The following is a 15,954-nucleotide window of genomic DNA, read 5'->3' on the forward strand; positions in this document are numbered from 1 at the left end:
TCTTGTATAGTGAAGAGTTTAGTCAAAATTGCTGTATTGATTTGGATTATTGAGAATTTTGATACTTTATTCTTTAGGATGAGCAGTGTGGGATTCAGTAGGTACTTAGAACAACTTGTATTCTCTATTTGCTCTTGTTTCTAATCTTCCTTTCAGGATATTCTAAATCCTGAGTGAGTGTGTGAGTATGAGGAGTGCATACAGAATTTGTACATTGATATGTTAACACATAGTGTTGCTGTGGACTTCATCGACAATACCTGCATTGTTAGTTTATGCAGAGATTACTTATACAGTAATTCATATTATTTTAACCTTTATATTACAAATGCCAACTTTTCTTTACTTGTACTAAGTATGGATAAAATTCTCAGAATAGCCAATCTTCTTTTCTTGAGTACTTGAAATAATTCTCATAGTTTCCAAATGAAAACTACTGTATAAATTTAAACAATAGAAAAGATTTGAACTGGTGATTATAGGCCTTTATAAGACTTTCCTTGCTAATAGTGAGTAGGTTACTAAGAAAAGTTTATGTTGAAGTTCCTTGTACTTGCGACCACCTGAATAGCTTTTATATTGTCTCATCCTTCACAGTTAAAACACAGTGAATATTAAGATTTATGCTTTCTATAAAGTAAAACACATCAGTTTGAACCACCTTTTCTGTAAAGAAGTTTTTCCTGATATCCAAACTAAATGTCCCCTGGAGCAACTTGGGGCCATTTCCCCTTGTCCTGTCATACAAAGCTGCAGTGTTATGACGACTCATGATAAACTCATGATAACTCATGGCAGTTACAACAAAATGCTTTTGAGATCATCTTGTAAGTGACATAGGCTCTTTTATAGCCTATGGTGTCTTAGAAGACCACTGGATGTCCTTTACTATGAACATTCCATGCTTCTTCTCTGCCAATGCAACAATGGTGTGGTGGACTTTAGGGCTACAAAGGTGATGAGGGGCCTGGAGCATCTCCCTCACAAGGAGAGATGAGAGACACGGGGCTGTTCAGGGTGGAAAAGAGAAGACTGAGAGAGGATCTTGTCAATACTTAGCAAAGGATGGGAATCAAGTGGATGGGGCCAGCCTCTTTTCAGTGGTGCCCGGCAACAGGGCGAGGGGCAATGGGCACAAACTGAAGCATAGAAAGTTCCATACAAACATGACAATTTTCTTTACAATGAGGGTGACAAAGCACTGGAACAGACTGCCCAGAGAGTCTTTTTCTCTGGAAATATTAAAAACCTGTTCAAACGTTTTCCTGTGCAAGCTACTGTAGGGAACCTGCTTTAGCAGAGGGTTGAACTAGAACATCTCCAGAGGTCCCTTCCAACACCTGTGATTCTGTGACTTGGGAGCAAGCAGTGATCTGCAGCGAGGACTGGTACCTTAAAATATTGCAAGTGGACAGCTTTGCTGACATAACACTATGCTGCTTGCTGTTTGCAAGATGAAAGCCAAGGAGCCAGGAGATAGGGAAAAAGTCAGATTCCTAAACTTAATGTACATCTGCAGTGAGTGCCTCTGTAATAGCCATGTCAGTATAAAGCCAGCAATAGCCTCACTCAGACCACATCTGTCACTGAAATTTAGCTGTGAAGGATGAGTGATCATCAGTCACTCTTCATGACACATGTTCTTTTTCAAGCTAAAATGATGACAACAAACATTCAAAAAAGGGTAGAGGGAGGTATAATACCTTCCTCATCACTGTATTTCATTGTATTTCAGCTGAATTAAACTTTTATCAGACCTAGTTTGAGGAAAGTCACAAAACAGCACTACATACAAACTTGTTCAATATCCTATCTGAAAATAAACTGTTTTATTAGCTTGCTATTAAACTCCTGCCTGGGAGTTTCTCCTGAGTTATAGCTGTCATGGTTCAGCTTGTGAATCATAGCATCACAGCTCAGCTTAAGAGTTGTGTGACCAAAGCATGATATTAAAGTGAGGCATACTCCCAGCCAGGATAAGAAAGATGACCTCGTTGGTTTTCTGACCTTTTTGTCTGAACGTTTGTATGAAGTAATATGGGGGGGAAAAAAGTGTGGGATTTGCATAATTCCAGCCACTGTGTTCTTGCTTCGCTTGGTCTTCTGATGGTCTTTTTGGCCTTTAAAATCACTGAAAATCTTAGACTTCTTATTCAGGATTTGTAGGCAGTATTTTATGTACATATAATAAGTATAAATTATTTCTTCTGGCATTTAATGACTGGACAAAGTTGGGGTGTGTTCTGATACTATCAAAAGAGAGCGGTGGGCTGCCTGTCCCAGATAATTTTAGAGGAAGAGAGGCCCTGGGGAGTGGAAGAGGTTCCTCTCAATTGCCCTGTCGGTTCCTATTTGAGGAAACTGGCCTGTGATGAAGGCTTACTTTCTAAAAGCAATCTCTTGGTCTTCACTTTTCATATAAAGCAGCTGCCTGTAGCCAGGCTTGGGCCTTGGCTGGTATCAGAACACAAATCCTTCCCCACCAGCCATCTCCTACAGCCAGTTCAGAGCTGTGAAGGTATGCTGCTTTATTTATCACATAGCAAATGTGCAGCATTTTGAGGAACTCGGCTACAGCACAAACATAATATAAAAATGAAAGTTAGAGAGAAGGAAGAGAATCCTACTTAAGCACAAAAGCGACTTCGAACTGCAGTGCTTTCCCTGGGGCTGAGGAACTTAACATTGACTTGGAGTGCTATTTTAACTGGATTATGAAGGAGCTGTCCTCTTGGCGTGTCATTTAAAAATGGCAAACCCTGCAAATGATTACAGTCAGCCTTTTCTAGACAGGCTAATTTCTCAAGAGAAGATAGCCTGTGGCCGTGCATCAGCAGTGCCATTAGCAAGTCTGGGCTCCTGCCAGCCTGGAGCTGGAGGACATCCTGGGGTCAGCTGGCCAGGAAAGGCCATCTTGGGCCCACAGCAGCTGTAGGAGGGCTCAGGAGGTGGGAGCAGGCCACAGGAAGCACAAGAAATTACTTAAATGCACCTGCTGACAATTTGTGACACCAACATTTTAAGAGGATAGCTCCATTTATCGTTTTCTGCATTGATGTGCCCAGCTCTGTACACAGCACAGCCGTTTGGGAACTGTTGTTGGTCAGGTCTCAGAGCAACCCATTGTTTTTTGTTTTCTGAAGCCTTCCAGCATGTGCTGAAAGTACTGTGGCTGTAATAAATAGTGGGAGAGCAGCTGACTCCCTCTGAAAAACCTTTACCTATGGGTGCCGTGTGTTACTCAAAGCAAGCTTCATGGGCAGTACTATGAGCTCATGGCAGCTTTTGACCTCTTAATTTCTTTTGGAAAGGAGGGCTTGAATTTTTGTTTTTGCAACTATACTGTTTCTATGGTAATAGACACTACTGTTTCCTACAAACGTTGCTTTGCTTGTATCATTTACAGCATTATGGCTGTGAAATCACACTACCATTCCTAGCATATTACAATATGCTCTTCTGGAAACAAGGGAATACTTGACTGAAGTTTGACTGAAGCTACCTACATTCACACTGATTCTTTAAAGAGCAGAATCTATCTGGACACCTTCTGTCAAGCTTTAGGTAGTGAACCTGTATCCGTGCAGGGAAAGCTGCCTGGGTGTCACTGTGCTAGCCTTTGCTCTGAAGGAATTCATGCAAGAGCTGGAGATGGAGGCTGACCCTCACTGTTTGGAATGATCACAGTGCAAATGTGGTGATGATTCCTCTACTTCTCACCCTTCTTTGAACTGTGAGAACTGCATGAAGACATCTGTAAGCTCTTAGCAACGCTGTTACAGCACAGTGTGGTCTGCCAGATGGACTGGTGGGCACCCAAGAAACCTTACAGGCTTTCCCTCAAGGCTGTCAGAGCAGCTTGGTGTAAGGCTTGTCTAGAGAGGGTAGCTGGTACCTGGATGAGTTCTCCTTACTGCTTGGGTAGAGAAATTGCTTGGGTCTGCTGCTGATGCACAAGGCTGCCTTGCTGTCACTTTGGCATGGTAATATTGATTTTTCTCCATTACATGAGGTAATTTCAGGTTTTATGTTAAGGTATTACTGGATGTCTTCCTTCCCCCTCCCCCCCACTAAATAGTGGCCATAGTTCTATTTCAGGAGGTCTAAAATAATGACCTAGACTGATTGGGTATTTTTAAAGGTAATTTAGGAAGAAAATGAGCCATGAAAGAAATAACATTAGGAAAAGGTCATTTAAATCATAATCTTTATTGTACCTTTCAGAATTAATTTCCCACTCACAGTTCTGGACAGCGTTTAATAGCACCAGTTATTGTAGTCTTTTAATCAACTAATTATTTTAAATGACTTACGGTACATTGAGTTTTTAACTGTGGCCTCACAAAGCCTTTTTTTTGTTTTTTTTAATTGTCTGTGAACGTAGGTAAGGCCCAGAATGGACAAATCACTTGTGCAGGATGTCTGTCTGTGCTTTTAGAAGGTTTTTTTAGTTTGCCTTCCCATTCTTTTTACAATTGGAAGTAGTCTAAATTTCCTATTCCTCTTCTAATGCTATTTCCAAGAGGAAAAAATGTCTTTCTAAACATCAAGCAGGTTCTTCTGTCATGATTATTACTTTAATAGAAGCACTGATGGCAACCTCTTAAAAGTCAGAGGCCAGAACCACCAGGGTATACTCCTTGGTTTTAAAAATAAATAGCATAAATAGCAAGTTGCCTCCTGTCCACAGTATAAGCCAAAACGCTTGTCCTCATCTCATCCTCACACCCACTGTGAGGTCCCACCTTCAAAATCTCCCCTTCTAGGTGCTCCTCCATCTCCCACTTCAGAGCCTGCTTCAGCCTCTCCTTTTGCAGTCTGCCTGCTCCCCATCACCCCTCATACACAGAGCTCAGGGACAGCAGCGAGATCCACCAGCTGTGGGAAAAGGATGGCACATGGGCAGCTGACAGTGGACCTGGATTCCACCTTCGTTTTAGCCAGCTCCAGGCAAAGGACTCCTCGTCACCCTCTCATGACTGATAGCTAGCTGGTCATTACTCTTTAATTTCTCTGCAAAGTAATTTTGTCATATTTGAGGTATTATTTGATACGTCAGGAAGTCCGGCAGGCAATGACAGACACTGTGGAGGAAATCACCTGGACGGCAAAGATTGTAATGTCTTTGGAATTAGGGATTTATTTAAAAAGATTCTGAAGAATCAAAATGCGGTAAAACATCAGTTGTTAATTGTTAAGGATAGCAAAACTGAAAGGTTTGCTCTGTTATGTGGCTGAAAAAATTGTAGTCAGATCCTCATGTTTGTAATTGTATTTTGTAACCTTTGGTATTACTGATTGTAATTTGTAATCTTTGGTCGTTCCCTTTTTCCAACAATGAGATCATCAGCTGAAGGGAGAATCTGTCTAGGAACAAACACATGCTGTGTGATAAGCACTATCTCCTACTTTTTATTCTGTTATGCTGCAATTGGAAGAATTTCTATTAATTCACCCTTCTTTATGATTCAACTAATGCCTGGAGCTGAAACCCAGCATAGTGTCACTTTGAGGTGTCCACAGATGCCTTGTCACCAGGTGTCTCCCAAAGCTTCTGTCATGGTTTGGGTTCACTGTGAGGCATGGTGTGAGCATCGACTGACACTTTGTTCTTTGCTCTCCCCAGTTGGTGACAGGAGTATGGGAGGGAGGATACAATTTCTACTGTCAGGATACACGCAGTGGAGGTGAAGCTGATATGAAGGTAATGTAATCAAGACTTCGAGCTAATTACATTTCCAATCATCTCCTTGAATGTAAGTAGAAAGCAGAATGATATTGATCATGCAGTCTTTGTTCAAACTATATGTTTTTTTCTCCTTCCACAGTATGGATGGGTGATGCATGGTCAGACATAAGAATTAATCTACAGTATATTCATTGATATTTACAATTTCAGTGAATAATTGTATGTGCACTTTCATGTGTTCCCAACTCAAAAAACAGAATTGGTCTTCAGTCTGTATCTGGCCACCATGTGTCTGTTCTCTGTCTATGGGAAGGTGTGGTGATGATTTCTTCTCAGATCTTGCCTTTACAGGCAGCACTACAGCATTTTTTGCCATAGTTTACTAAATATTGTCTGGTCGCAATGTGCAGTACTTTTAAAACTTGTTTCTTCCTTTCTAGATCATACATGTCCTCTGGTGGTATTATTTCTCCAAACTCATTGAGTTCATGGATACCTTCTTTTTCATTTTGCGGAAAAATAATCATCAGATCACTGTCCTGCATGTCTATCACCATGCAACGATGCTGAATATTTGGTGGTTCGTTATGAACTGGGTGCCTTGTGGTCACTGTAAGTACTGGGTTATGATGGGATGTGCTTGCATCAGAGGCCTTGTTTTGATTCTCATTTGGTCAAATCAAACATTTCTGGTATCTTCAAGTGCAGGATGTGCTGTTTCTGATACTAAACTATTTTGCTGAATTGCAACTACTTGCTGGAGATATTAAGATGCCTGCGGGGTGTCTGGAAAATACATGACTATATAGCTTGAAGATTTTAGTTGACAGTTTGACATTTGTTTTCTGCAGCAGTCCAGGTCTGACACCTATCAGCCTGGCTTTCTCTTTCTTTGGAGACTCTCAAATGAAACAATGCTTTTTTCCAAGGAAGGACTAGAAATGTGTTTTGACTGCAGGATGTCTAATAGTGACACTTGTCCTTAAATCTGTAAAGTTCACCTGAGATGTAACTTTCACAAATTAATCTTATTTTATACTTGTAACCACAACAAATGATTTCAATGAAAAATGTTGTTGTCCCCAGAGCACTAATGAACTTGACTGAATGTGTCTTAAGTGAACAGTTTCCATGTCTCTCATCTAAATCCTTCTAACCTCTGGCAATCTTGCCAGATTCTTTAATGTCCTTTGTTTTCAGTTGTCATCTATTTTACTAACTGTATTAGCATGGTTCAGTTGTGGTTCAGATATGTAGCTTATAGATTCTGGCTTTCTTGAAAGTTAATCCAAGAGAAACTTTTTGAAATCCAGTGGGTGTAAACTAGCAGCAATGCAGACCAAGTAGCTGGATTGCTCAGGAGTCTGCTTTCCTAGCCAAACAACATAGAAACTCATATTTGTTTTGTGTTGTCAGCACAACAGTGAGTAATGTTGAACTTATGGGAAGCATGCATCCAGAACCACATTTTCCTCTAAAGAAGTCAATCTCTGTTTATAGAACAGTCAAAAGTGCAAGTACTTAGAGTCTATCTTGAGTTTTGTGGTCTTGAAAATACTTTTGTGCTATTTCTGGTGATGTGTTTTTCTTCTTCCTTACCAATCTCTGTGTCGTGCGTGGTCATCCAGCACCACGCAGTTCGGTGCTAAGCTAAAACTGAAATTTATTTGATGACTAAAGATGCTGCAAACAAGGACAAATTGAATGGTTAGCTTTCACATTCAGAAGCTACCTGTTGGTTTTGCTTATAAATGACCAAATAGGCTCCCTCCCAGAAAGTGAAATTGGCCTAAAATTAGATTGGAGAAGCTGTGGATTATTGGGCATGTTTACATGACTCATTTTATCAGCTTCCTATTGACAAGATGGAGTGTAGAAAAATAATAAATGTAGCAAACAAAATCAGGAGGCTGATATAGAGCATATAGTGGCAAAGCATCTCAAACACTCAGTTGAGTCAACATGAGTTTCAGGAGAGTGGAGTTTTTTGCTTTTGTTCTGAATCATATTTTAAATAGTAGCATTTTGAGCTTTTGGTTCCATGTAACAGCATTTTCCTGGTAATTCAGTGTACTTTCTTTCTCCTTTGCTGTTTCAGCTTATTTTGGTGCCACACTGAACAGCTTTATCCATGTCCTCATGTACTCCTACTATGGATTGTCGGCTGTTCCAGCGATGCGTCCTTATCTGTGGTGGAAGAAGTACATCACTCAGGGGCAGCTGGTGAGTGATGAGCTCTTGTAGTGTGCTTCAGCAGGTTCTTGCATTCTCAGTGGGATCTTTTGGCCTTTACCCACAGAAAATTTTGGCGTTGATAGAAGGGGAAGTGAAATCTAAAAGCTTTTACATCTTCATGCACACAAATCACTTTAGAAATCCAGCTTCTGCCTCTGTACTGCTTTCAGGGCAAAAGGGAGGTAGGAACTGATGGCATGAATAAATCAGTGCTGAGCAGTTCAGTACGATCTTTTTGTATCTCTCCAAGCTGTGTGGCAAGAGGTATTGGGGAATCTCAGTACTGGGTTTTTAGGATCTTGGGAGCTAGAGAGGAGGAGCCCGTGTAGGTAGTGGGCCCATCAGGGTGCTTGTTGCTCAGGCTGATGCTGAGAGGGCAGAGCAAAAGCAGAGTGCTACACAGTCTGCAGCTAACAAGGCCCTCCATTCTAGTCCTGCAGGACAATGGATTTTCTGTCCCACTTTTTGCATGCAGTTGCAAATGGTTTATTAAAAACTGTTCAATATTTCTGTTCTCCTTCCGCACTTTAAATGGGCAGATTTTTTTTCACTTGTAATTCTGCGTTGTGTTTGTTGCATCCATTTGGATTGTTTCCTGGGTGTACAGAGATGAAGCCTGAATGCTGTGGACTAGGGGTGAAAAGGGCACTGAAATTAAGCAGTGAGGCACATGCTGCAGTGATGCTGATATGTATAACATGTCAGAGCTGCGCAAGGAAGTGTGCATAGGCATTTTGTTCTCCTCGTTTTATAGATGGGAAAGACAAAGCCTCTAGATTTTTTAAATTATTATTAATATTTACTTCTATTCTTTTTCTCCCCACTTTTCTCCCCACTCTCAGACCTCTGATTAGGTTTAGTAGCATTTGCTGGTGATTATCAGCAATTCAGAGTTCGATTCTCAAAATCTTTTTCCTTCGCACTGTTTCTTCCAGAAGGAAGGCGAAGCACAGCAGAGTTCTGTGTGGTTTAGCAGGTTGTTTTGTTTTGTTTTGTTTCCCTTCCAGATTTAGGCCCTGTTCTTCATCTGTGCTGTCTGAGTGCTGCAGATTGCAACTGCCTCTGCGGTGTAGCTGCTCCCCTGGCTATTGTCACAGCACTTCCATTTCCCTGCCTGCTCTGCATGCATAACTATTAGGCCAGCAAAGCAGCAGAACAGAGCTGTCTTTCTCTTTTTAAATAAACATTCCCTAATCTGGTAGCCTTCATGTAAGGATGAATTTTTTGCCTGAAGGCCTTTGCAGCACATAAGCCCAAACTGTTGTGTTTTTTTCCAAAAGAAAAACCAAAGCTAGTTGTAAACAGATGTAATGAACCTCTGATCTCTTCCATGCCCCCACTCCGCCAGCTTCTCTGCTTCATATGTGCAGTTTTTGACTTAAAATTCTTTCATGGGAGCCATATATAGGGTATTCTCAGCCTGTGGGAAAGGTGACCCTGGATTTTTAGCAGAGCTACTGTGTTAGGCTGGCAGAGCCAAACCCTGGTGAGCTCTCCTTCAGGAGGTGGTGGTCTTTGTTCCCTAGGGCACTTATAAACTGATTCTATGTAGGTTATACTAATGCTCTAAAATGGAACAATATTAAATAAAATCACTTAAGCAACAGAATATCACAACCTGAAAGTCTTGCTAAATTGTGTTTACTGTGTTTTAGTAAAATAGAGAAGAAGAATGCATCAAACTTAGGGGTTTTTTTGGCTCGTTTTGGAGACACCTAATTAGGTTTTGGTCAATAATGGCTTTTTCCCTTCTTGCACTGATGTGCTCTGGTTTTTGTTTTGTTTTGTTCTGTTTTGTTTTTTCTTTCCCCAGATTCAGTTTGTCCTGACAATCTTCCAGACCAGCTGTGGTGTTGTTTGGCCATGTGCGTTTCCTCAGGGGTGGCTGTATTTCCAGATTTTTTATATGATTTCTTTGATTATCCTCTTCACAAATTTCTACATTCAGGTAAAAGTAATAATATAGATTCTTTGTAGCATTCTGCTGGTTTTATTTCATTGGAAAAGCTGTTTTACAGAACGATCTGCTTGAAATACCCTTTTTCTTCCAGCAACATGCATGCATTTTTAATGTATTATACTTGTTGGTCTACCCACAACTTTGAGAGCTTCAGATGTGCTGTCTACAAAATTCAAAATTATTAGAAATCTCTATAAGCAGAGTATCACAGAAACACATTTTACTAATGCAGTTTTAACTACAGATAAGGGAGAGGAGGAGCTTAATTTACAAAACAGTTTTTCATTTTGAAATAAAACAGCAGCCTGTGAATCTCTGAAGTGCACAAGCGAATTGTTCCCTACTATTCTTACAAGGGTAAATGCTTGGTTATTGCCTGAGAAACATCTGAAACTGTCAGCATACAAAAATCTGGTTTGGGTTCACCTTTATAAGCCTTTTCCACGTGCGTTTTGAATTGAGTTTCTGTGGCATTTGTTTCATGTCTGAACAGATCTAGACTCAATCTGTGCTGTTCAGAGTAGGTCACAGTCAGGCTCTGGGCAAAGATGTACCTGTCTTCAGGAAATCAAACCCATACAGTTTACTGACCCAAAACAAACTGTGTTACCAAGTTTAAATGTCTCTTCAAAAAGATGAACCTTTCTGGTGAGAGTGACTGAGGCAGGAAGGAACATAGCAGGTGTCACCTTTCTGATCTTTTGGTATTTCTTAAAATCAGTCCTGTGGTCCTTATCACTTCCTGCATATGAACATGCTAATTAAAGATGATCATATATTCCAAATATTATTCTACTTTCTTCATCATGGTTACTCATTTTAACTTTCCTTCACATGCAGTTTGGAAATGTGTTTTCATCAGGCAGTTGAACCCCTTTGACAAAGATTTAGTCGTATATTTTTTCACTGTCACTAATTTTTGTGCCAAGTCTCCTGAAAGCTGTTAGTTTTCACTCCTTTCTTGCTTTGCAAGTCTGCTGCAGCAAATTTGTTTCATATTCTTGTCTCTGAAACTGCCCTCACTGTTCTTGTTTACCCACTTCTTGTTCTGGCACTGCTGGAGATAGTCACCTGCAGTGCATCAAACCTCCCTCCTCCCTTGTCATTTTGAGTATATTCTTGTGCCATAGTCTGCTCATAAAATTGCTTTCCTGCTTCTAATTTACTGTTAACATAGTACTACCAGTGCTACCATCGTACAGCAATCCCTGTTCTTTGCCAGTGAGCTAATTCTCTTCTTGTGATGAATGAAACACACAATATAGCCTCATACACAAAAAATTTTAGCTTGTTAGACTCTGCTGCCAGCACAAGGCCTTGACGGATGCAGGTTTACTTTTCTGCTTCTTGAATTGCTGTGAGAAAATTGTCTGAAATCTATTTAAATAAAACCATGTGTCTTTCTGTATATTCTAGACTTATAACAAGAAGGCATCCTCGAGGAGGAAAGAGTATCAGAATGGCTCTACAGCCACTGTGAACGGGTACACAAACAGCTTTTCTTCCCTTGAGAACAATGTGAAACAAAGAAAACAAAGGAAGGATTGAAGACCAAACTGAAAAACCATTTTGATAACCCCAACAACAAAATCATCTGATTGTAAAAGCACAATAAGAGTTGTGCACTAATACTCTAATGGCTACTGTAACTATTCCTGCCTAGAATAGTGTGACTTATGTAGGACTTAACCAGTGCAAACACCCTAGAAACTGTATACAGAACATAAAAGTAGGTTGAAGTTTAAAAATAATTCTGGGCTGTCACTGACCCCGCTATAGACTGTGGAAGGGAGTATTCTTGTAGTATACGACACTGCTGTTGCCTTACTAGTCAATACGATAGGTGCTGAATTATGATTCACAATTTGAAAACACTGTAATCTAAACTCCATTTTTTTTACTGTAGATCATGCATGTGATTGTAGAGGTAATTTGTATGATGCTGGTTTCAGTAGTTAAACACACATGCCTTAAATTAAAAAGCAGGGCCCAAAGCTTATGACTGGTTTAAAAATTAGGGTATGTTTCAACTTTTCAGTTGACTGACTTTTTATTAAAAAGTCATGTAGAAGAATCCATTATCATTTTACTGGTCTGTATGTGATACACAGTGTTAGGTATCTCTTACGTGATACAGTGAAATTAGAAATGGTGCATTTAGTTTTGTATATTTGGCTTTAACTGACTACGCAGTCACAAACCAGATGGAAAAGTTATTTTACCTTTTTAATAGATCTTATTTTTTTATTTGAAGTATGTCACTACTGTAACGTTAATTGGCGCTTACTCAGTCCAGTAAGAGTTAAATATTTGTCTCTGAGGTTTAGGGTATATACAGGGTGGACCCATCTTTTATTTTCTCTTTCTTATTTCTGGGAATTCTTAAATGCTAAATGAAGAGTGGTTTTTAATATGGAAACTGGCAGAATTTCAAGTGTTGTTACCATAGCCATATCCACACTTTAAGAGCTACTGTTTAAATCTGTAACATATCCAGAGGTGTATTTAAAAACGAAGACAGAAGGATGCTTTTCTGATGGAATGGTCTGTATTTAAGTTGGTATCTGTGTTGTTGGTATCTCTTCATGTAGCATATGTTCATTTTTAAAATGTGCCTAACAAACATCTTTTTTTCCCAAACAAGCAAAATTAAGTGGTCTAAGTCAAACGTAATGTTTTTTAAGTGTTACTGAAATGTGCTGGAGATGTCTGTTTCTGTAGTGTGAGTTGTATTTGTCACCTGTAATGTCTTGGCTTGTTATCTGAGGATTTGTTTAGAGAGCTTCTAAAGTTGCTCCTGTAAAATGTTGCCTTGCACATATGAGGAGCCAGCTGCAAAGCTGAGATCTGTTGCTGGGATGTTACTCTGGTATCTGCCATGGTGCAGCCTGGCTTATGAATATCTCATTCATTAAGCTCTGAGAAATGGAATTGTGCAAGATGTTCAGTTGGTTATTGCTCAAGTTTAGCTATTTTTGATATTTATATAAATGCCAGTTTTAACTTGTTTAATTTTTCTTTTTTTAAATTAAACCTTTTAAAATTTTTTGCACATCTCTTAGGGAATTAATAAGTTTTCCTGCTAGCCTTGTGGGTTTTCATTCCTTGTTTTGAAGGAGACAGTGTCTGTCATGTTTACATTATCAAAGCTCGTGTGTGTGTCTTCATTTCTAGGTACTGGTTTGCAGAGTCTTTACATAGCTCAGTACAGCAGCTATACTGTTCAAAATAGGCTGTCTAAATGTGCTAGAAATAAACTCTTGGCTCATCTGAGTATACCTACGTTGTTAATGTTTGACATGGTTTAATCATTAAAACACTTTTGATGATCTCTGCCTGAATTTTATAGTGGGTTTGTACAGATTTACTATATTACTGATTCCTGTGTAACGCCAAGAAGTTGTCCTGACCAAAGGGCAGTTGCAGATATTTGGAGAAATTTAGCATGGCAGAGATTTGGTATCACATTCCATGCAAAAACCTTTGGCTGAACACCGATCCATTGCCTGGCTGCAGAAATTATTGTCTGTGCAGTGGATTAAACCTCCCAGTGGAATTAGTGAAAGCAGAACACCCCAAGTGGCTCCGAGGCTGAGTCTTGGGAGCGAAACTTACATGGGTTTTCTGCCTCATACACACTGTCTGTAGAATGGGAATGATACCTCTCTCCAGAATGTGAGCGCTTTTGCAATTTCTCTATAGCTCCTGTTGCCCTTTGAGTGATCACTTCTGAGCCCTGTGTGGTTTGAGCAGCAAGCTCAGACAGCTTGATGATGGACTTACTGAAAACAGAAATACTTAAAAATATAGCTGTCTTCAGGTTTGCAGGCTCTTAATACAAGAAAACTAGTGCAAGGAAATGGGTTTTGCATTCTATGTGAAAGGCTCAGATGTTCTGTGTCATTCTGGTTACTTCTGGCAGGGAGTTTCTTTCCTTTCTTTCTCCTGCATGTGCAGATTCAGTTGGAAAATAAGTTCTTCTGAACAGGGCTCAGAAAGCTTACCAGGGGGAACGTAGTACCTTGGATGCTGAGCCAGATCTGCAGGTTGTTCCTTGAAGGCTGTAGCATCAACCCAGCCTTGCCCAGGGAGCTGTGCTCCAGGCCTACCCTGGCCTAAAGGATGTACAGCATCAGTAGCCCTCATACCTGCAGGTCAGAAGGCTGGCTCCTAGGCACTCTTCTACAGTCTCAGCAGCAGCTGCCACATGAATGAGAGCTGTAGGGGTTTGGATGTGACTTCTCCATAGCCAGCAGCCAACCTGATGGGCTGAGTCTGGACCTCTGTACCTTATTCTGCTTCCAATGCGCTGCCCAACTCCGGGGCAAATAGCCTTTGGGTTGCCTGCTATTCTGTTCATAGGTATAACTGCCTGGGGATTGGGATCCTCAGGGTCCTCTGAACAGATCTTTGGTGTTGTAAAGGCTGGAGGGGTGAAAAACGACCAGCTGCTGCCATGGGCCTGGAGGGGTTTCATGTGAAACAGGCTGAGAGAAAAAAAAAACATCACTTCAGTGACTGTTTGCAAAGAGTGAATGACCAAGTTGCAGTCTGTTCCATTAAGATCTCATGTAGTTAGTGAGCTGACCGTGTCACTTCTTTTGTTGGAACCCTGCAGGATTTTGTGGTGGAGAGGGAGGGAGGCAAATGCTTCTGTTCCACACAAAGGGGCCACGAGCACATGGCTGCCCAGCACAGCTGTTCTTAGAGCAGTCCTGATGTGAGGTACTTCGAACTGGGGGCACATAGGTACTGGTCTGGGGGGTTTGCAGAGGGTAATGCAAAAGCAGAGAACAACACTGACAGTTTAGGAAGTCTTCTGCATTGTTTATTTCAACTGACACAGATCAGGTATTAAACAAATGCTGGAGTTTCTGATAGGCCTTTTACAACCAAGATTAGAGCAATGAGACCTCCTAAAGCCCTACACCTGGTGGAGTTCTCTAGGGGTTGCCTCTGCCTTCAATATTTGATTGCTCTGTTGAGGGAAAAGTTGATACAAATGTGTGTTGTGTGTGACTGGAATTAATTGTTAAAAGGGTATGCATTATTTAAAAAAACAAATGTAGAAGTAAGCTAGATGCTGAAGGAAAATGTGAATAAATCATAGGTGAAATTGCTTTGACAGTGTGGGTTCTGCTGGGAGCCTACTAGAAAACAGTGCAGGAGGTCATTTAATTATGGAGGGAAATCTCCCTTGCTAGGGAAGTGCTGCTGAGAATTGTGTTGATACATGAAATTAACTTCACACTGTCATCACCCTCTTGCCAAGAACTGCTGAACCAGCAAAGGTGTTTAGTTGCAATTATCAAGATTTTGCAAGAACTGGCTTTAAAAGAAATGAACTTGAATCCAATTCCAAATTTTCAAACCATTTAGGTGGAGGACAAAACAAAGTCTGAATATTTCTTGATTTCAGTAGAACAAATGTGGGTGAACAGGAGAAGCTGAGTCCCAGGGACTCAAAAGACTTGGCAATAGAAGAGGCATTAAATTTTAAGTCAAAGGTGTTAAAATCATCACAAAATGGGAAAAAATAGTTACAGATATCCAATTTAAATTTAGAAGAGTTTGCAATGCTGAGTCAAGCTGGGATGAGAAGGAGAGAAAAAAATGACATGGTTTGTGTTTCAAGGATATACAATGTAGTTGCTATATTTTCTATAGGAAGAATGTAAACAGTGGCACCAGGTAACCGGTAGGCCTGAGAGTCTGACCTCCGTATGGTGCAAGGCTTCAGAATACGTAGAAGGAGTGGTTGAGAGAAAGGAATTAAACACAAAAGAGGAGAAATTAAATAGGTTTTCTGAAAGCAACTCACACGTTTCACTGTTATTGCATAATAAAAATACTGTCAAAAAGAAAATTCATATTTTATCCATCTGCAGTAGGTAAAAATTTTAATCTCATGACTAGTTATCTAAACTGAAGAGTGTGGTGATGCAGCCATAGGATCTACAGTCAGGCAAAGGTCAAACTGGTGAGGAGGTGCTGTGTTCTGATGCTTTCAGCCTGAAGGCAGCCCATTAGTAGTGCTTTCAGTAACGACTATAAAAAGTAGCAATATTGG

General features: G+C 40.3%; 1 protein-coding gene across 3 annotated transcripts in view; it reads left to right on the forward strand.

Moving 5' to 3' along the window:
* ELOVL5 (ELOVL fatty acid elongase 5) overlaps positions 1 to 13,228 on the forward strand; it is a 38,179-nt gene extending 24,951 nt beyond the window's left edge. For all 3 annotated transcript variants that reach the window (XM_031611242.2, XM_090136274.1, XM_031611241.2), the window contains exons 4-8: positions 5,627 to 5,704; positions 6,130 to 6,301; positions 7,788 to 7,912; positions 9,738 to 9,872; positions 11,301 to 13,228. In XM_031611242.2, the coding sequence (XP_031467102.2) occupies positions 5,627 to 5,704; positions 6,130 to 6,301; positions 7,788 to 7,912; positions 9,738 to 9,872; positions 11,301 to 11,432 (642 nt within the window). In that variant the 3' untranslated portion in view covers positions 11,433 to 13,228. The remainder of the gene's footprint in view (positions 1 to 5,626; positions 5,705 to 6,129; positions 6,302 to 7,787; positions 7,913 to 9,737; positions 9,873 to 11,300) is intronic.
* The last annotated feature ends 2,726 nt before the right edge of the window (positions 13,229 to 15,954 follow it).

This window comes from Phasianus colchicus, chromosome 2, assembly GCF_987193195.1.
Source record: "Phasianus colchicus chromosome 2, bPhaCol1.hap1.1, whole genome shotgun sequence".
Lineage (NCBI taxonomy): Eukaryota > Metazoa > Chordata > Aves > Galliformes > Phasianidae > Phasianus > Phasianus colchicus.